Source organism: Rhinichthys klamathensis, unplaced genomic scaffold (assembly GCF_029890125.1).
Source record: "Rhinichthys klamathensis goyatoka isolate OS25496 unplaced genomic scaffold, OSU_Roscu_1.1 h1tg000436l_1, whole genome shotgun sequence".
Lineage (NCBI taxonomy): Eukaryota > Metazoa > Chordata > Actinopteri > Cypriniformes > Leuciscidae > Rhinichthys > Rhinichthys klamathensis.
In genome coordinates this window covers 1312640-1333247 of record NW_026606932.1, presented here as the reverse complement: position 1 = coordinate 1333247, position 20608 = coordinate 1312640, and the positions used below count along the sequence as shown (strand labels likewise).

The 20608-nt window shown below is 41.3% G+C and overlaps 1 protein-coding gene, 1 long non-coding RNA gene and 1 pseudogene across 2 annotated transcripts; 2 read left to right on the top strand and 1 right to left on the bottom strand.

Annotated features, from left to right (window-relative positions):
• Positions 1-2284: 2284 nt before the first annotated feature.
• Positions 2285-2778, bottom strand: LOC130071323 (uncharacterized). The gene is made up of 3 exons (XR_008803993.1): positions 2684-2778; positions 2540-2569; positions 2285-2368 (listed from the first exon to the last, which is right to left on the bottom strand). It is a non-coding gene; the product is annotated as an uncharacterized LOC130071323 (long non-coding RNA).
• Positions 2779-5585: 2807 nt separating this feature from the next.
• Positions 5586-20371, top strand: LOC130071307 (E3 ubiquitin-protein ligase TRIM35-like). The gene is made up of 6 exons (XM_056236020.1): positions 5586-6062; positions 18376-18471; positions 18563-18793; positions 19323-19345; positions 19418-19536; positions 19623-20371. Exons 1-6 carry the CDS (start codon positions 5655-5657, stop codon positions 20162-20164), a joined length of 1419 nt encoding a protein of 472 aa, XP_056091995.1. The 5' UTR covers positions 5586-5654; the 3' UTR covers positions 20165-20371.
• On the top strand, positions 9180-9296 carry LOC130071326 (5S ribosomal RNA; annotated as a pseudogene).
• Positions 20372-20608: the final 237 nt, after the last annotated feature.

The window sequence follows — 20608 nt, the reverse complement described above, 5'->3', positions numbered from 1 at the left end:
GAGCCGTTCGACCATGTGATAATAGACTGTGTTGGACCATTGCCTAAAACAAAATCTGGTAACCAGTTTTTGTTAACCATAATGTGCATGTCTACTAGGTTTCCGGAAGCAATTCCACTGAGAAAAATCACCGCGCCCGTTATCATTAAAGCGTTAGTAAAGTTCTTTTCCACTTTCGGTCTTCCAAAAATAGTACAAAGCGATCAGGGCACAAATTTTTTATCAAGACTTTTTAAACAAGTGCTGGAGTCTTTAGAAATTTCTCACAGAGTTTCAAGTGCGTACCATCCACAAAGCCAGGGCGCACTTGAACGCTTTCACCAGACACTTAAGTCGATGCTTAAGAAGTACTGCATGGACACTGCTAGAGACTGGGATGAGGGGGTTCCCTTAGTATTATTCGCGGTAAGAGAGACTGTACAAGAATCTCTTGGTTTTAGTCCAGCTGAACTCGTATTCGGACATCAGATGAGAGGACCTTTGAAAGTTCTTAAAGAGCACATTTTAACCACTGTTTCGAGTCCTAAAACTAATGTACTGGATTACGTAAGTAAGTTTCGAGATCGCTTGCATACTGCTTGGTCACTAGCTGAAGAATCTCTAGGAAATGGTCAGAAAGGCATGAAGCGCAAGTATGATCAGAGAGCAGTTGCGCATTTGTTTTCATCCGGTGATAAAGTGTTAGTGCTTTTACCTGTTCCAGGATCATCTTTGTCTGCCCGTTTCTTTGGTCCTTATGTGGTGAAACAGAAAATGAGTGAAACTGATTATGTGCTTTACACACCTGACAGAAAACGTCAAACCCGAGTTTGTCACATAAACATGATAAAAGCTTACCATGACAGGGAGATGCCTGAGGTGAAAACTTCAGAGGAGACTGCAGGGCCCGCTGTCTCGTCTGTCGCACTAGCCGTGGATCTGTTAAAACCTGCTGATATTTCGGGGGCTGACGAGGATGGTGTGGTGCTCCGCAATGCTCCTCAGCAGTGCGCAAGGTTAGCCAACTCAGAGAATTTAAAAGATCTTCACTCTTGTCTTGGTCATTTGACTGTGAACCAAGAAGCTGACATTATTAATGTAATATCTGATTTTAACTGTCTGTTTAGCGATGTTCCTAAACAAACAAATGTTTTGCAGCATGATATTATTGTGAATGATGCTCGTCCTATTAAGCAGCATGCTTACCGTGTAAATGCAGTTAAGAAGTCTATTATGCGTCAAGAAGTGAATTATCTGCTTGAGAATGATTTAGCCAGACCTAGTTGTAGTCCCTGGAGTTCTCCGTGTCTTCTCGTTCCTAAACCGGATGGCACCTTTAGATTCTGCACTGATTTTCGAAAAGTGAACGCTTTTACTGTCTATGGTCCGCGCGCACCTTGCAAAAATGACGCGTTGGGTGCGCAAGACCCCATTTCGCTTGGCTGTGTGCACGGGTTTTTTTGTAACAGTGCGCACCGCGCTGCATCCGAGGATGAACGACTTCATTGCAAAGTTTTTTTTTGTTAAGGTTTGGTCTACTGTGCAATGAACGTGCTTTGTTTTAAATAAATCACATCTTTCCATTCATTTAATGGAAAGCACATTCACTTCTAGTCGTCTTGCTGTTAATTTTAAATAAACGTAGGGCAAGTAGCTAATCAGTGTCTGCTCTTTTATTCGAACTAAGTTGTCCTAAAACAGACGAACGTCGCAACACATACAGTTTAATTTTCATTCAAGCTCCAAACTGCAATTATTGTTAAGGGGCAACCTAATGGCTCTGCTCTGGCGATTTTTACAAGCATGATACATCTTATCTATTTTTCAGGACAATGCCTGGTGAGAGCCACTACAGAGCCATCGTTGGAATTTTGAAAGGACGTGGGTTAATATCAATCTGCCAAATTAACTTTTTTAGCATGCACATTCACATCTGTACACTCACCGGCCACTTTATTAGGTACCCCATGCTAGTAACGGGTTGGACCCCCTTTTGCCTTCAGAACTGCCTCAATTCTTCGTGGCATAGATTCAACAAGGTGCTGGAAGCATTCCTCAGGGAGTTTGGTCCATATTGACATGATGGCATCACACAGTTGCCGCAGATTTGTCGGCTGCACATCCATGATGCGAATCTCCCGTTCCACCACATCCCAAAGATGCTCTATTGGGTTGAGATCTGGTGACTGTGGAGGCCATTTTAGTACAGTGAACTCATTGTCATGTTCAAGAAACCAATTTGAAATGATTAGAGCTTTGTGACATGGTGGAAGTAGCCATCAGAGGATGGGTACATGGTTCCATTAAATGTACCAGTATAGTTTGTCCATTGATGGTTGTGCTGTATTTGTAGAGAGTCAACGCGTAGGTGGACAGCTGCTGAGGCCGACTGATACATTTCATTAAGAACCTGTCAACTTTGAGAATGAACGATACACTCACATACATACACAGAGAGAGAGAGATCACGCAGATCTTGGGGATGATACACACTCACATGCACACATTCAAACAGTAGATAATATACTGTATACACACACATAATGATGTCAAAGGATACTATCCATCCATAAGGAATCTCTCCATAAGCCTGAAAAGATATGAAAACCATTAATATGAAAGATGCAAATTTTTCAAATTTCATTGTCACCATGAAAGCAATAACACAGCTACTCCATTAGTGTCAGAACCACATTGAGCATACTTGGATTTGCCCACAGCGCTGTCTCCGAGGCAGATGATCTTGACTTGCTCATCAGCGTCATATTTCTCCAGGTCCAGATCAGAAATGCCTCCTGCTGTAACGTTTTCCCACACTCTTTGTTTGGGGTTTTTATATGCTGGGGTGCCAGACAGGATTTCTGTCATTAATTAAAGTTCACTTTAGGGAAACGTACAAAGATCTTGTGCATCTGTCTTGTTCTGTCACAAAACCCGACACTTAATGAGATAAAGATTATACACGCATACTCAATACAATAATACCCATAATAATCACTCTTAAATAGACCACCAACCATTCAATACGACAGGACACATAGAACTGCGTTCAAAGATGTATATTCAGCACAGCAGTGAAAGTGAAAAAACAAAAAACAGTTCATAAATTGTCCATCAGTAATCCCCACAGTAATCCACAGCAAAAATAGTTCACATAGTCAGTAGGAGGAAAAAAAGAATAAAATTCCCCACTCAAAAACAGTCAAAGTTAAGTCAGGTCATGTCATGTCAGCGCTGGCTAAATTGTACTCACGACTCCTTTTCCCCTTAAGAGTCTGGTCCACATTTTCCCTGGCTTCTCAGACGTGAAGATATAGGCTCTAGGCTCCTCATCCGTCAATCCAGTTCATGTTTTGGAATTAGGCTACTCACTCGTTCGGTTTCCTCTGCAGTATCTCAACGACAATCAGCAGGTCACACAACGATGAGGATAATTTCCTGTTAGTAATCCATAACGCGATCTGCTTAGCACGCACGCCGACGATACACACTCTTACCGCGGATAAAACAAATAACAGCCGCGGGAGTCTTCTGAGGAGCTCCGCGAGGTACTCACTGCATCTCGATAGCCGGCGCCATGTTTTTATAAGCGATGCACGTCATCCAGATAACTAGGGGCTGGACTAAAGACAGCGCCATCTTGACTCGACACACAGGTTACAATGACTGTAGTTACATAAAGGTACGATGACTGTAGTTTCATAAATGATGGAGATGTTTTGATTTTTGTAAATAATGAGCTCAATGTTATGTACAGATGAATAATGAGGAAATAAATGTAGAACAATTAAATTACAATTTATTTATTTATTTCCTGATGACATCGTCACACTGCGTCCATTGCTAGACTAGAGAAGCAGCAGCAGGAGTTTAAACTCTGAGCCTCTTAATACAGCGGGATTAGATGACAGCTGACCACACAGCACTGCTTTACTCCATCACACGCTTTCTAACTCAATGGATATCGTTTAGTTAATCTTTTCAAGCAATAATTCGTAAAACAAACCGCAAATGAAATGGTACATTCCCAAAACACAACCCGACAGTGTTATTGCTTTGGCTATCTGACTAACGTTAATTAGCAGATTAGCTAGCTTGTTACCCAAGCTATATAACTAACTACCCTAAATACATATTTACGGCAGAATATTGTTTTACAATCTTCGGCGGATATATTTAGGGCTCGTCGTAAATTTGTTCACAATCATGGCTGGATTATAGACGAGAAAGTATCGCTTATTTGTGATGAAAAATCTCGGTTTGGTTTCAGAAAATTCACTGTGAACATGCACGACAACAACGCGTTTCTAAGCAACGCCAGGACCCATGAAGGGCCTTCTTTGCTCCTGGTAAGCACCAGGCTGTCTTTGAAGTTGCCTGATTCGTTTTTATTTGTAAATTTTAAAGTAGCCTACGTTATTCTAATGGTTACTCTAAACACAATAGCTACAACCAAAAAGTGGCAAAAAAGAAATACTGATATTACTACAACTACTATTAATAATAATAATAATACAAATTGAGATATAAAATAATACATTAGAAGATGAAGCAATAGCATATTCATCTAATGTTATTATGTAGATGTGATGGTCATTTTAAACAAGTTTTAATTATAAAAAATATGTTTGTATCAATTCCTGCAAGGTGTAAACTTTGACCTATATTTTACACTTACTAGGAAACAAAACCAATAAACAATTACTGGAGTATCTTCTTTGTCTTTGACAAATTACCTGTCAGTAATATCAAACACAGTAATCATACTTTTTTGAGTTTGAGTAAGCAGCACGTAACATTCACGTTACAGAATGTTGTCTTGGTCACATTCTTGACATGGGAATACACAGAACAGAAAAAAAAAGTTCTATAGATCTGCTTGATGAACAGTCTGATAGAAAATTCTTTTCTACTTTCCCACAGAGGTCAGTCAGTGCATGACTAGATTAAAATTCAAAGGCTAAAGAACAGAATGGATATATATATATAAATAAAATGACAAATGAACAAAACTAAATTACTAAAACTTAAGATAAAATGAAAACTGAAAATATACAAATAAAATCTAACTCAAAATATATATAAATAAATAATAGTATACACGTTATATTAAAATACAGATATGTAGCAAAGACAGAAATTGACCATATACACCTTCCAACATTGTTTTTGATAGTTTTGTATCCAACTTATGATCCATGGTACTGCTTTACTAACTTGCAGAAATTCAACCATTCAAACCATTTGCTGCACTCATTATTATGTAACCACATATATAAATATTAATGTGTGTAAATCAAATTTAAACAATTTTTGTATTATTTTGTCACTTTATCATGTCTTTTAGTCTTTTTATTATGTTTACACCAGCACCAAGTGAAATTGTAATTTTTTACTTGATGAATAAAGTTTCAAATGTCTAATTAATAATTCAAATTAATTATTCCACTCTAGGGTGTTGCTGTAGAAAATGTACTGTAAAAAATAAACACTTTAAATAATAGAAGGTTCTGTTAAAATGCTGTCTTTGCTCTTATAAGCTCCGCCCTACTTTGCATGTGCCTGGGATATAAACACAGCTGAGAGACACTCTTGTGCTCCTGACAGCTGGACCAGACACACAGAGAGTGAGAGAAAGACAACTAGGACACATTTAATATACTCTAGGTGGCAAAATGGCCTGTAGACTGTCCATTACAGAGGAGGATTTATACTGCCCTATCTGCTGTGACATCTTCAGAGATCCAGTTCTCTTAGCCTGCTCTCACAGCATCTGTAACGGCTGTGTGAAAACCTTCTGGAATCGGCGAGGAACTCAAGAGTGTCCCATCTGCAGAATTGTGTCCTCCAAACCCATTCCCGATCCACCCATAAACATTGTGCTGAGAAACATGTGTGATTTGATAAGAGAAGAAACAACTCAGGACCTTCCCGTAGAGACGACGGGGTTCTGTAGACTTCATGGAGAACTTCTTACTTTCTTCTGCGCTGAAGATCAAGAACTAGTTTGTGGAAAATGCAGAAATGCATTACATAAGAACCACCGCATCCGTTCAACAACAGACGCATCACAGGACCTCAGGGTAAGAGCTCAAAGTGTCCGATTGTCTGGAAACATGTTGCTGTACGTCACGCTTTATTTAAACAATTAATTTTAATTTAACACCATTGAATCAGGTTTCTGGTACAAATGTGATTGCTTCGTGTTAAATTGACTTGAAACAGTTCTCTTTCAAACATTCGCTCGGTATCTCACTATGGGAAACGCCTCTGGGCGTGACAGATCCTGGAAGCACCAATCACACCACGTCTGTCAGTTGACAGACCAATCACGACAGTAATGCGGGAGTCCCACCTCCCTAATATAAACCACTGCCGGGTGGTCCCTACTTCATTCTCGATCTCTTCCCCGTGAAGATTAAATTGGAAGCTATACTTCAGCAGGACCTGTATTCAAAATTGTTGTTTAACTGTTCTGAGACGAGCCGTCAAGGTACGTCGCTGAACGCAGCTGTTTTGTTAGCGGGTCTTTTTTCACTGTAACGGTGATATTTTATTTGATTCTGGTATACTAAGAGAATTAACGTGTTACGGCGAATTCTCTTATATATCCCATTTTTCTGAGTTGCACGTTGTGGTGAGCTTGGATAGACTACTATTATTTGCTATGGCGACTACTAGTTCTGCAAGCGGCAGACCGAAAGCAGAAACTTCACGTCCGTGTGTGTGCGGTTCAATGATATCGGGCAAGGATCCTCATCCGTTGTGCATCGCATGCCTGGGGGTGAGACACGCTCAGGCAGCCCTTGTGAACCCCGAGGAGACATTTAATTGTTTATTAATAAACTGGTGGTTTCGGGTTTCGCTGCAAAGATGAATTTGACGATGCGGACTCGGCATGAACGAATAAAGATAAAAAGGCATAAAACGGAAAATTTCCTCCCGTTTGGAGGAGGTGTGATCTGAAGAAACAAGAGGGTGAGGCTTTCCAAACTTGCCTCCCTCGCAGATCCGCCGCTAGGGTTTCTCAACCACCACGGTCCAGGTTTGAAGCCCCCCAGAGGGGTGGTCGGTCAGACTTCAGAGGCACTAGACCTTCTCAGCCTCAGCAGGCTGAGCCATAGTCTAAGCCAGCTCAGCCGAGGGGAAAACCTTCCTTTGCAGCGGCTGCAGCCAGATACCGACCAGTAAACCCTCAGGGAGGAGAAACGGCGAGCAACCTGATATTTCGTATTCAGGACAAAGGGATGAGCAACAGCATTCACGGAGTATCTGTTGTTATCCTCCCTCAAAGAGAGCGGTCATTTTCTCCCCCTCCCACCAAGAGAAGGCGTCGGACACGGGAATTGTTCACAGGAAAAAGTTATCCAATGACCAGTTCAGTTGTGAAGTTTGCACCAGTTCCCCCAGTGCCTCACAGAGAAATTACCCTCCCTCCACCCACGGGGTTACAAAAGAGGGCTGTTTTCTAAAAGAAATGTGTTCTATGAAAATAATAAACAAGTTCCGTGTGCATCCAGGCAGTGGGCCGAGGGCACAGCAATGTTTGAAAAGAAAAACACACACAAAAACAAAATTGTCCAGATCAGAGCTGCAGTCCCCAGCTCCACCGCTAGGTGGCGCCGCCGCGTCACTAGTGGACGAGAGCTGCTGCGGTCCGCTCGCTGCTCATGCAGAGAGCTGGCGCGCATGCGCAGTACACCCCTGGGTTTTATCCACAATAAGCCGGGGTTATCGTCTGCAATTTGCTGTAAAACCTCCACTTTTCAACAGTGTGTTAATGTCAGCAGCAGAAGGGGAGTCAGCTCAGATTGGAGAGGAAGAAATAAACTCTTTATTGAGCAAAAGAGCTATTCGAGTTGTGCCGCCAGAGGACAGCCGTCAGGGTTTTTACTCCCGGTACTTTGTCATTCTCAAGAGAGGGGGGGGGGGGGGGGGTCTCCGTCCCATTCTGGATTTACGGAACCTCAACAAACACCTCAGAAAATACAATTTCAAAATGTTGACCTTAAAGATGTTGTCTCAAATAATTCGTCCCAAGGACTGGCTTGCGTCAGTCGATCTGAAGGATGCATATTTTCACATAAGCATCTACCCGGCACACAGAAAATTTCTCAGGTTTGCCTATCGGGGCACAGCCTACGAGTTTTTGACAGTCCCGTTCGGTTTGGCTTTAGCTCCGAGAGTTTTCAGCAAATGTGTGGAAGCAGCGCTCACACCGCTGAGAGAAATGGGTCTGAGAGTGTCAGCATATTTGGACAATCTGCTGCTGTGCGCGCCGTCATGGCAACAGGCAGAGAGAGAGACAGAAATGCTCGTGTCTCATTTGGAGAGCTTAGGCTTCAAGATAAACGAGACAAAAAGCTGTTTAGTGCCCACACAAGAGATAATTTGCCTGGGTCTCAGACTGAACTCGGACCTGTATCAAGCTTTTCTGTCCGAGGAGCGCATCAGGTCAATTCGCGGCTGTCTTTCCCTTTTTCAGAAAGGAAACAGAGTTTCATTCAGACTGTGTTTACGTCTTCTGGGGCTGATGGCATCGACAGTTTCTGTCATTCCAACATGACATCATGACTTTGCGTAAACATACACGCCACTTTCAATTCAAGTGGCGTGCTATCTATACGCATTTTGAGCTATCCGCGTGTATGTCCACGCCGAAATCTTTTGCGTGTATGTCTACGCCATTAAATGTCCGAGTGATTCCGCGTGTATGTGTACGCCGTTAAATGTCCGAGCGAAACGAAGCAAAATCTATATCTACATCTGTGGAGCGATATTTCTTTTCCTAGGATGGTAGGAGAAGACTCATAAATGGTATTAACCCCAGTGACGGGTAGGTTTAGGGACGGGGTTGGGGTAGGTCATATATTTATATATACATAATACAGTAATATAACGTTAAGTCAAAGGCGTTGATAAACACGCTGAAAAGCGATTATGCGTGTTAATAGCACGCCAAAAATGGAAATACGAATTGGCGTGTCATACATACGCCATTTCATGAGATCAGTCTGGTCATTCCACTGGGACTGTTGCGAATGAGGGAGTTTCAGCACTGGACGGCAGCGCAGGGCTTGTGTCCAAAACGCCACCTCAACCGCAAAGTGACGGTGACGTCACTCTGCATGCGCGCTCTCCGGCAGTGGGGAGATCGTTTTTTTCTCGAGTCAGGGACTCCGCTGGGAGCAATCTCTTATGCCAGCAGCCATATCACCCTGTAGCCCAAGACTGGTTGCCCACTGAAGCTAAGCAGGGCTGAGCCTGGTTAGTACCTGGATGGGAGACCTCCTGAGAAAACCAGGTTGCTGCTGGAAGAGGTGTTAGTGAGGCCAGCAGGGGGCGCTCACCCTGTGGTCTGTGTGGGTCCTAACGCCCCAGTATAGTGACGGGGACACTATACTGTCAAAGAGCACCGTCCTTCGGATGAGACGTTAAACCGAGGCCCTGACTCTCTGTGGTCATTAAAAATCCCATGGCACTTCTTGTAAAGAGTAGGGGTGTAACCCCGGTGTCCTGGCCACATTCCACCCATTGGCTCCTGCCATTCATGGCCTCCTAATAATCCCCATCCAGTGAATTTTCTCTATCACTCTCTCTCCTCTCTAACTATAGCTGGTGTGTGGTGAGCACTGGTGCCGTTGTATTGTGGCTGCCGTCGCATCATCCAAGTGGATGCTGCACACTGGTGCTGGTTGAGGAGAGAACCCCTGATATGATTGTAAAGCGCTTTGGGTGTACAGTAGTACATATGAAAGCGCTATATAAATACCTCATTCATTCATTCATTCATCTCTCTGAGAAAGGTGGTTACAACGGATGCGTCGCTCACAGGTTGGGGTGCAGTGTGCGAGGGCAGGATAGCAAAGGGGAAATGGCCCGTCTCGCTACAAGACGCACACATAAACTTCCTGGAACTGTTAACAGTGTTTCTGGCACTGAAACATTTTGTGCGGTTCCTAAGGAACCACCACATTCTGATCAGATCAGACAACACAACGGCGGTGGCTTACATAAATCGCCAGGAAGGCACACGTTCCCATCTGCTTCACAGCCTGGCACGGAAACTAATCGTATGGGGCGTGAAGAATTTTCATTCACTACGGGCGACCCATGTCCCGGGAATAATGAATGTGGGGGCGGATCTCCTGTCCAGGGGAAATCCTCTGTATGGAGAATGGACTCTCCACCCTCAGGTAGTGAGCCAGTTGTGGGAGAGGTTCGGCCAAACTGCCGTGGATCTCTTCGCCTCGCACGAAAACACTCAGTGTCCTATATTCTTCTCTCTGGCGAGAGACGCACCGTCTATGGGTGTGGATGCTCTAGCGCACCCGTGGCCAAACCCACTACTGTACGCGTTTCCTCCTCTGAGTCTGATATTTCCAACTCTAAAAAGGGTAAGAGAGTACGGTCACTCAGTCATAATGATTGCCCCAAACTGGCCAGGGAAGTTGTGGCTGACGGAGATAATTCAACTCCTGTGCGACCAGCCTTGGCCTCTGCCGTTTCGCAGGGACCTTCTCTCACAAGCGCGCGGGGAGATTTTTCACCCAGCCCCAGACAAAGTGGCTCTTTGGGCCTGGCCCGTGAGAGGTTAAACTTGAGTGTGAAGGGTTTACCTCCGAGGGTGATTGAAACAATTCAGAACGCACGAGCAGCTTCAACGCGCTCTGCATATGACCGGAAATGGACTGTGTTTGCACGATGGTGCGAACACAGACACATCGTTCCTTTTCTCTGTTCTGTCACGGATGTGTTATGTTTTCTGCAGGAACTTTTGGATAAGGGCAGAGCCTTTTCGACTGTTAAGGTTTATCTTGCTGCAATTTCTGCGTGTCATGTGGGGATTGACGGAAACACTATAGGTCAACACCCGCTTGTATGCAGGTTTATGAGAGGTGCACAGCGTTTGAACAAGGTTTCAAAGCCATTGATTCTGCCGTGGGATCTGTCTGTGGTCCTTAACGCACTATCTCAGCCCCCTTTTGAGCCTATAGAGAGTGTTGAATTAAAGCTCCTTTCGCTAAAGGCTGCTTTATTATTGGCTCTTTCGACCGCAAAGCGGGTTAGTGAACTTCACGCGTTATTGGTTCATAACTCCTGTATGCGTTTCGCTATGGATTACTCGTGAGTAACTCTCAAAACGAATCCAGCGTTTGTGCCTAAAGTTAACGAGTCAGCTATTGCTTATAAACAGGTGGATTTACTGGCTTTCCATCCGCAGCCTTTTTCCTCGTCAGAGGATGCGCGGCTTCATTGCTTGTGCCCTGTCCGTGCTTTGCGTCACTATGTGGAGATAACGAAAGCACTAAGAAAGAGTAATCAGTTATTTGTTTCATGGGCTGATTCTCATAAAGGGAAACCTATTTCGCGTCAGCGCCTTTCCCACTGGGTAGTGGAAGCCATTATATTAGGTTATAATGGCATGGGTCTCTGTCCTCCGGACGGGCTGAGGGCTCATTCTACCAGAGGTTTGGCTACCTCACGGGCACTGTTTAAGGGCGTTTCAGTTCAGGACATATGTGCAGCAGCAAGTTGGGCTTCGCCTCACACATTTGTCCGATTTTATAGACTGGATGTCACTGAGCCATCACTGGATAATTCCGTCCTAAGTGTGTAAAAATAAATAAATAAATAAACACGTTGGGGTGTGTTTATGTTACATACATCACTGAGTTGGTTGACAGGCCTGCTTCGGACAGCATATCTGCAATACGGGAGTTGTCTATATCCCATAGTGAGATACCGAGCGAATGTTTGAAAGAGAACTTTAGGTTACTTACGTAACCCCGGTTCTCTGATAACATGAGTGAGGTATCTCACCACACTTCCCTCCTTGCAGTGCACGGAGAAGAGATATGCAGAGAATGAAGTAGGGACCACCCGGCAGTGGTTTATATTAGGGAGGTGGGACTCCCGCATCACTGTCGTGATTGGTCTGTCAACTGACAGACGTGATGTGATTGGTGCTTCCAGGATCTGTCACGCCTAGAGGCGTTTCCCATAGTGAGATACCTCACTCATGTTATCAGAGAACCGGGGTTATGTAAGTAACCTAAAGTTACTCTTTTACTTGACTTGATTTTTTTTTTCATTTTGAAATAACATGTTTCAATCAAGTAACCCAATCAAACGTTCATTTCCCATCATGCTTTGCAAAGGGGCTGAATTGGGAGTGTAAATGTTGAAATAAAGCAAGATTAGAAAAAAAGTTTCTGTTATGTTAGTGGTTTTGGGGGTTACCATTGTGGTGAAGTGTTGAGCTTGTGTTTGGGTTGAGGACCTGCTAACGATCATTCAATTGGCTTTAATTAGGCAAGGCAAGGCAAGTTTATTTATATAGCACATTTCATACACAGTGGTAATTCAAAGTGCTTTACATAGAAGAAATTAAAATAATCAAAAACAAATAAGAATAATTAAAAACAAAAATATTTAAAAATAATTTTAAATTTAATAATTTAAAATAAACAATAAATAATTTTTAAAAAAATTAAAATATTTTTTATTTAAAAAATAAAGTACAGTAAAAACAGTCGGACGAACAGTGGCACACACAGTGCTCATTCAGTAAATGCATAGCTAAACAGATGTGTTTTGAGTCTGGATTTGAATGTAACTACTGTAGGAGCACATCTGATCTCCTCTGGAAGCTGGTTCCAGCTGCGGCTGGCATAATAGCTAAAAGCAGACTCTCTGTGCTTAGAGTGAACCCTTGGTATTTCTAGCTGATGTGATCCTAATGATCTGAGTGATCTGTTCATATCTGAGTGATCTGTGCATATCTGCAATATATTGAGGTCCTAGCCCATTAAATTATTTATATACCAGTAAAAATACTTTAAAATCGATCCTAAATGTAACTGGGAGCCAGTGTAAAGAGATGAGGACTGGTGTGATATGTTCATATTTTCTGGTTCTGCTCAGAATCCTGGCAGCAGCGTTCTGTGTGAGCTGCAACTGTCTTATGGTCTTTTTGGGAAGGCCTGCGAACACTAACCCCAACCCTGCTGGTGATGAAAGCATGCACAAGTTTCTCTAAGTCTTGACTGGAAACAAAGCATCTAATTCTTGCAATATTTTTCAGATGATAGTATGCTGATTTAGTTATTGCTTTGACATGACTACTGAAACTAAGGGTGCATTCACACCAGGAAAGTACGATAGTTCACTTGCTTTGGTCCGGACCAAATAATTTTTTTTTTTTTTTTTTTTTTGGTACGGTTCGCTTTCACACTGCTCTTTTTGCAAGTGAACCAAAATTTGTAAACAAAACCACACGTGTGCTAAGGTCGTCCATTCATTGGACAAGGATTCTCAAGTAGGGAAATCAGGAAGTGCAAAAAAGGCTCAGCATGGAGATATTTCGTACTGCAATATTTGTTATTTTACTAATTTTGTGTTATTCTGTGCAAACGCAATATGAAGAAACTGCGCAGAAGACGGATAAGGTATAAAGTTTTCATTCTTAGAGAGGGGCTGTTTACACATTCAAATAATGAGATTCTTATTGTATATACTGCTAACAAGTGCTGTCAATGTTAACGCTTGCGATTAAGTTTGTCCAGTTTAACACAGCATCATCCTTGTATTGTAACTATCGTTACATTATATGAACTGCAAAAGCTTTTTTTGCATCTATGCGTGATTAGACTAAAGAGAACGCTCTGTATGTGAATGTCCTGATGCACACACTCATTCATTCATTCCATTCCAATGATGCACACACGACGCGCAGAAAGACGTGCAACAGTATCGTGTGGCCAGACAGCGCGCCGGAATGGAATTCTCTTTCGCACTTGAACAACAACACAAACTATTATGCCAAAATCTCCGACTACGGAAGCCTGTTAACTCAAAGGCGCAGTGCTTTCTTGCAATTGGGTCGGTTCATGTTCACACCATAAACGAACCGTACCAGAGTTCGTTTGGAACCGTACCGAGACCACCTCTTCAGCTGGGTCTCGGTTCGGTTGTTTGGTCCGCACCCGAGTTCGATTGCTGTATTCACACCTGCCCAAAAGGTCCGCACCAAGGGGGGAAACGAACTAGAGTTCGATTCAATCGAACCAAACAAGGCAGGTGTGAATACACCCTAAGGTCTGACTCTAGAGACACACCAAGATTCCTGACTTGATTTTTAGTTGTTAGACCCCTAGCGTCAAGGTATGCATTCACCTTGACAACTTCATCTTTGTTTCCAAACGCAATGACTTCAGTTTTGTCTTTGTTTAACTGAAGAAAGTTTTGGCACATCCAACTGTTTACTTCATCAATGCATTGGCACAGGGAGTCAATGGGGCTGTAGTCGTTAGGCGATAGGGCTAAGTAGAGCTGTGTGTCGTCTGCATAGCTGTGGTAAGCAATTTGGTTCTTTCTCATTTGGCTCATTGGGAGCATATACAGGTTGAACAGGAGTGGCGCAAGAATTGAGCCTTGAGGGACTCCGCAAGTCATGGATGTCCACTCAGACTTATGGTCTCCTATACTCACATAATAACCTCTCCCTTCTAAGTATGACCTGAACCATTTTAGGACTATCCCAGAAAGCCCCACCCAGTTTTCCAGTTTGCCTGTCAAGAAGTATGTTGTGATCGACAGTGTCAAATGCAGCACTGAGGTCGAGTAGTACAAGTACTGATAATTTGCCTGTATCAGTATTTAAAGCTGCAGTCCGGCGTTTTTCCTCTTTGTCGCCATCTCTGTTCGAAATCTGCAATTGCAGTCATTCGCAGAATTATCAACTTTACGTGAGTTGTACTTCAACACCCTCGACACAGCACAGCGCGGATGAACACATTGTTTGAGGAGACGGTGAGGCTGTCAGTCACAGCACCGGTGTGGATAATTTTTTGCAGTCTATGGTGTGGATACTGGCATTCAGAATCACAGATTATTCTTTTTGGAAGTATGACCAACATAATAATTTTCACCGGAAAATGTAATCTGAACTAGTACGCAACATCCACTTTTGTTCTGGTTCTAACATTGCAGTAAATCGCGCTGATTAAATCTAACAATCGCTTATAAGGGGTTGGATACATTTTTGTCATTGGTTGTTGCGTTAAATCTTACCCAGATACAATAGTGCTATTTTCTGATTGGCTATTGTGTAGCTCGACGAACAACACCAGAGGAAACGCGCTTGATTCATGCCGGTTCCACAGTGAGAGCGGCGCGGCCAGAGTTTTGGCCGCTGCGGCATATTAAATATATTACAAATAGTTTTTCAGCGTGAGAAATACAATGTGTGGCGGGAGAGCGTGACAAAAGACCGAAATGAGTGACTGTCAGACTCAATGCGTGACACTTGAGAGCCCTGCCACTGGAATTAAAAACATTATTACAAGCTTACCGCTTTGAATCGAGCTACGGCAAGCAGATAGTTTTGAACACTGACTGGTTATGTATTTTCTCAAATATGTATTTTGGATAATTCTAACCCAAAAACAGCTACGGACTGCAGTTTAAGCGAATATCGTTTATTATCTTTATGAGCGCTGTCTCTGTGCTATGATGCGATCGGAAAGACGGAAACCAGATTGAAAATTGTCAAAGTATCCATACCATTCAAGCTTCAGAATTTGTTCACCTGATTGAAGACAACTTTTTCAATGATCTTGCCTATGAAAGGAAGATTTGAGATCGGTCTATAGTTGCTTAAGATGGTCTTATCCAGATTGCGCTTTTTTTCAGGAGGGGCTTGACAACTGCAGTTTTCAGGGAGTTTGGAAAACTGAGAAGTGAGGCATTTACCACTTCTAGGAGATCTGCTTCTAAGCTGTTTAACACACTTTTGAAAAAAGATGTGGGAAGTGCGTCAAGGGTGCAGGTTGATGTTTTAAGGTGCTGTACGGTTTCTTCCAAAATTTTCCCTTCAATTTCTTCGAAAACAGACATAGTAATATACTTTCTCCAGTTGTGGTCTGATCTGTCTGACCCCAGTGCAACTCAAGGATGTGCTGATTACTTTTCTGATATTATTGATTTTCTCAGAGAAGAAAGAAGCAAACTTTCTGCACTTGCTGTCTGAGAGCATTTCACTGGGAATCTGGCTTGGGGGGTTTGTCAGTCTCTCTACAGTAGCAAAAAGAGTGCGTGTGTTGTTTAAGTTGCTGTTTATAATATTCGAGAAGAAAGTCTGTCTAGCTTTGCCTAGTTCCATATTAAAAGCATGGATGCTGTCTTTGTAGATGTTATAATGCACTACAAGTTTTGTCTTCCGCCACATGCGCTCTGCTTTTCTGCATTGTCTCTTCATGTTTTGCACTGCTGTTGAGTTTCTTCAAGGTGCTTTTTGTCTACCACTATTCTTCCTGACTTTCAGAGGAGCAATAACATCAATTACACTTTTAACTTTTGAGTTAAAAGAATCAAGGAGAAAATCAACAGAGTCAGCAGATATGCTTGGTTTTAAAGATATAGCCTTCATAAATAGCACACTAGTGTTCTCATTTAAGCATCTCTTCTTGACAGACACAGGTCTAGCTTCAATGGCAGGAGAGATCAATATATCAAAGAAAATACAGAAATGATCAGACAGTGCTACATCCTTAATAACAATCGATGAGATGTTTAAACCCTTACTGATAAGTAAATCTAGAGTGTGTCCACGATTGTGTGTGGGACCATGTACATGCTGAGTCAGATCAAAAGTTTTTAAAACAGTTTTGATTTCTTTTGCCATATTTTTTTCTGCATTATCTATGTGAATGTTAAAATCTCCAGCAATGGCAAAACAGTCAAACTCTGAGGAAATTGTTGATAGCAGTTCTGTAAAGTCCTCAGCAAAGGCTGGAGAGTATTTTGGAGGCCTGTAAATAATGATTAGGGTGACCATATTTTGATTACCAAAAACCAGGACACTCGGCCCGGCAAACAGATACTCAAATGATACTCGAAGTTTACTCAAAGATGCCTTATTAATTTCAATACATTTAAAGTAGGCTATGCCTCCTCTGTATGGATAGAAAATTGTTATATTACAAGACACAAATTCAGATATCTCTCAGAGGTTACTCAACATGTTTTATTATGACAGGTTTAAAAAATAATGAATGAAATAATGATATAAATAATGTCTCTTCTGTATTAGAAAAATAAATATATAAATAATAAATAACTAAAAGAGATACCTCCAAATTGAACAAAAATAGCTCTCACCAACTTACAAAAACAAACTAACAAAATATAGTTATATCTTTAGTTTTCTTCCTCTTTATCCCGTTTTTCTTCCTCACCCTCCTTTTTTGCCCATCTATATTTTGCTGTAGAGCTGATCTTTCCCAGCAGTTTTTTGAAAACCAGGACATTTTCATCACTTTATAAAAAACAGCCAGGACAGGACGTGAAAACAAGAAATGTCCTGGGAAAACAGGACTGTTGGTCACCCTAGCTTTAATAAGTGTGCAATGGCTGTGGATGAAACCAGTATCACTTGACTGCCATAACTGAACATCACATGTGTAAAGAGAAGTTATATTTCGTTTGTTGTTATATATATCACAGGACTAAACAAGAACTGTTAAATAGGATTTATTTGAATAATTCAATTTAAATGAAAACCATTCATTCAAGTTAAGTGAACCTAGTTAGTTAGTTGTTGGGTTTTACTCAATCAAGTGGAACTACTGTCCATGATTATATCATGTTCTTTTGAGCTATTTTGCTATAGTCAAATGCTTGGTCAAAATGTCCAGCTTGTGGTCAGATTGCACTGATTGCCGGTGTCAGATTTAATGGACTGGAAACGGTTGAAAAATGAAAGCTGTCTTGTCAAACAGGTCTTAGCATAGTAATGGCCCTTATATGACACACATTCACACACCAAAAGCAAAGGTTCGTGGGAACTTTGCTGATAAAGTCAAATATAAGCTGGATAGACCTGATCATTTTTGGATATGCGGGTTTTTAACAAACAACCTGTTTAACAATTGTAAACAACGCTGGGAATATCATCATGTAACAGATTAACACAGAATGACACGTACAGTAAACATCTGAGCATTATAGGCTGAAACGATGACATCACTGTTTTCTCAAGAGTGGCTATAGGCTATATATAAATTAACTAAATGAATAACTTTTTTTACAACAAAAATGAACCATCACTGAATTTACTTAAGCTGGACTATGTACAGCCAAAACAAACTTTGTTGCATTATTTTCCTGTTATCACTCTAAAGCTGCTTTGAAACAATCTGTATTGTAAAAAGCGCTATATAAATAAAGGCAACTTGACTTGATTTGAAATGAGCACAACAATGGAACTATATATATATATATATATATATATATATATATATATATATATATATATATATATATATATATTCAAATGTATTTCAGAAATTGATATAAAGCTGAAATCAAATTTCAATTTCATTTCAATTCTAGTATGAGCTCCAGCAGAAACTAAAGGCCTTTCTGGAGAAACTTGGAGTCTATGAACGATTTAAACAGTCCTGGGATGAAACAGCGGAGTACATTAAGGTGAGTATCGGGAGGAAATTCCAACATTTACACAGTACTGTATGGATTTATATTGTATCAGCCTGATTGTGCTGATATTTTGTGCCTATAGAGGCAGAGCCAGCACACAGAGACTCAAATTAAGGAGGCGTTTGAAAAGCTTCACCAGTTTCTAGAAAATGAAGAAGCTGCCAGCCTGACGGCACTGAGGAGAGAAGACAAGCAGAAGAGTGAGATCATTAAAAAGAAGATCGAGGAGATTACATCAGGGATGTTATCTCTCTCACATATTATTGAGTCCATCGAGGATCAACTGAGAAGGAATGACTTCACATTTCTAGTGGTAAGGAGCACTTGGATCCATGATGCTTTTATATCAAAACTACAAGGTTTTTTCCACATTATATTACATTAAATTGAAATTGAAATTACAAAAAGTAATTTGAAAGAAATTACTGCTATTATTCTGCAAGGATGCATTAAATTGATAAAAAGTAAAGACATATATGTTACAAAATATTTCTATTTCCAATAAATTCTGTTCTTTTGAACTATCTATTCATCTAATAAATAATCCTAAAGGAAAATGTATCACGGTTTCCTCAAAAATATTAAGCAGCAACTGTTTTCAACATTGATAATAATAATAAATGTTTCTTGAGCAGCAAACCAACATATATTGTTTTCTGAAAGATCATGTGACACTGAAAACTGTAGCTGTATTTTTGATTAAATAAGTGCAGCCTTCTTTCAAAAAATCTTGATTAAAAATGAAAAAATCTGACCGCACACAAACTAATGGTAGTGTACATTTTCTGATCACATAACGTAAATGAATCTTTCTGTTTCTATCTACATTTCTTTATTCCTAGAACTACAAGACTGCAATTGAAAGGTAAGAAGATGTCTTTTCTTAACCTTTATGGTTCTCAGCCCAATCAGTACTGACTCCAAAATGTTGTTTCAGAACAAAGTGTACTCTGCGGGATCAAACCAGACCTTCAGGAATGCTCATCGATGTTGCCAAACATGTGGGTAACATAACCTATGTAGTGTCAAAAAAACTACAAGCCAACATTCGTTACAGTAAGTACTAAGCATTAAAAATCTTCTCATCTGTTCTATTATTGTGTCTTAAAAGTGGGTGAACATCTTTATCTCTATCCCTCCAGCCCCAGTAACCCTTGACCCCAACACCGCCCATCCTTATCTGACCGTGTCGGATGATCTGACTACTATAACTTACACTGATGAGCACTTCCAACAGCTTCCAGCAAACCCGGAGAGATTTGACGGCTACACAAGCATTCTTGGTTCTGAGGGCTTTGACTCAGGGTCTCACTGCTGGGACATCGAGGTGGGCGACAGCACTGCCTGGGCCGTGGGGGTGATCACAGAGTCCGCATACAAACTCAGACAGAACCCCTCCAAGACGGGCTTGTGGTATGTGGGCTTCTGCAATGGTAAATACGGGAAGGGCTATTCTCCAGAGATCCTGACCCTTCTACGGGTGAGCCAGAGAATTCAGAGGATCAGGGTGCAGCTCGACTGGGACAAGGGAAAAGTCATTTTCACAGACTCAGGCCATAATATTGGTTTACATGTGTTTAAACACGCATTCACTGAGAAAGTATTCCCTTACTTTTATAATCACTGTATGCAACATCCGTTGAGGATCATACCAGTAAAGAAAACTGTGGAAGCACACATTTAGAGCCAATACAACTTGAAACTGGTGAAGTTAAGTTGATAGGCTTACTGTGATATCAGTTCAGTTAATCCAAAGGAGACAGTAGCATGAGAAGTACAGTACAGCAATACAACATTATGACATCTCTGCAATATTCAAGCCATCTACAAAAACACTATTTTAACCAGAATCATTGTTGTTGTTTTTTGGAGTAATGCATGCTTACAAGTAGATTTATTAAGATTACAAATTTATTTAAAGTGTAAATTGCAGGTTAACCACCACAACCAATTAATGTGTAAATTAAAGTGGTCAATGTGTATATATGTAAAAATTTCTGTCTTAAAATGCGTTAAAATAACATTTATTGGGGTTTCTTCAAAGGTAGCATGTTTTTTACCGTAACTGGGTGATGACGTCATAACAGGGAGCGCGGGCGGTAATGCACTCACTCTGTGTGTGCCGGTT

What these genes read in the sequence shown, in the direction of transcription:
- LOC130071307 (XM_056236020.1), top strand. Translation starts at nt 5,655, where the DNA reads ATGGCCTGTAGACTGTCCATTACAGAGGAGGATTTATACTGCCCTATC. An exon ending in ACGCATCACAGGACCTCAGG is followed by an intron (nt 6,063 to 18,375) that starts GTAAGAGCTCAA and finishes TTTCAATTCTAG; the next exon opens with TATGAGCTCCAGCAGAAACT. An exon ending in TACAAGACTGCAATTGAAAG is followed by an intron (nt 19,346 to 19,417) that starts GTAAGAAGATGT and finishes ATGTTGTTTCAG; the next exon opens with AACAAAGTGTACTCTGCGGG.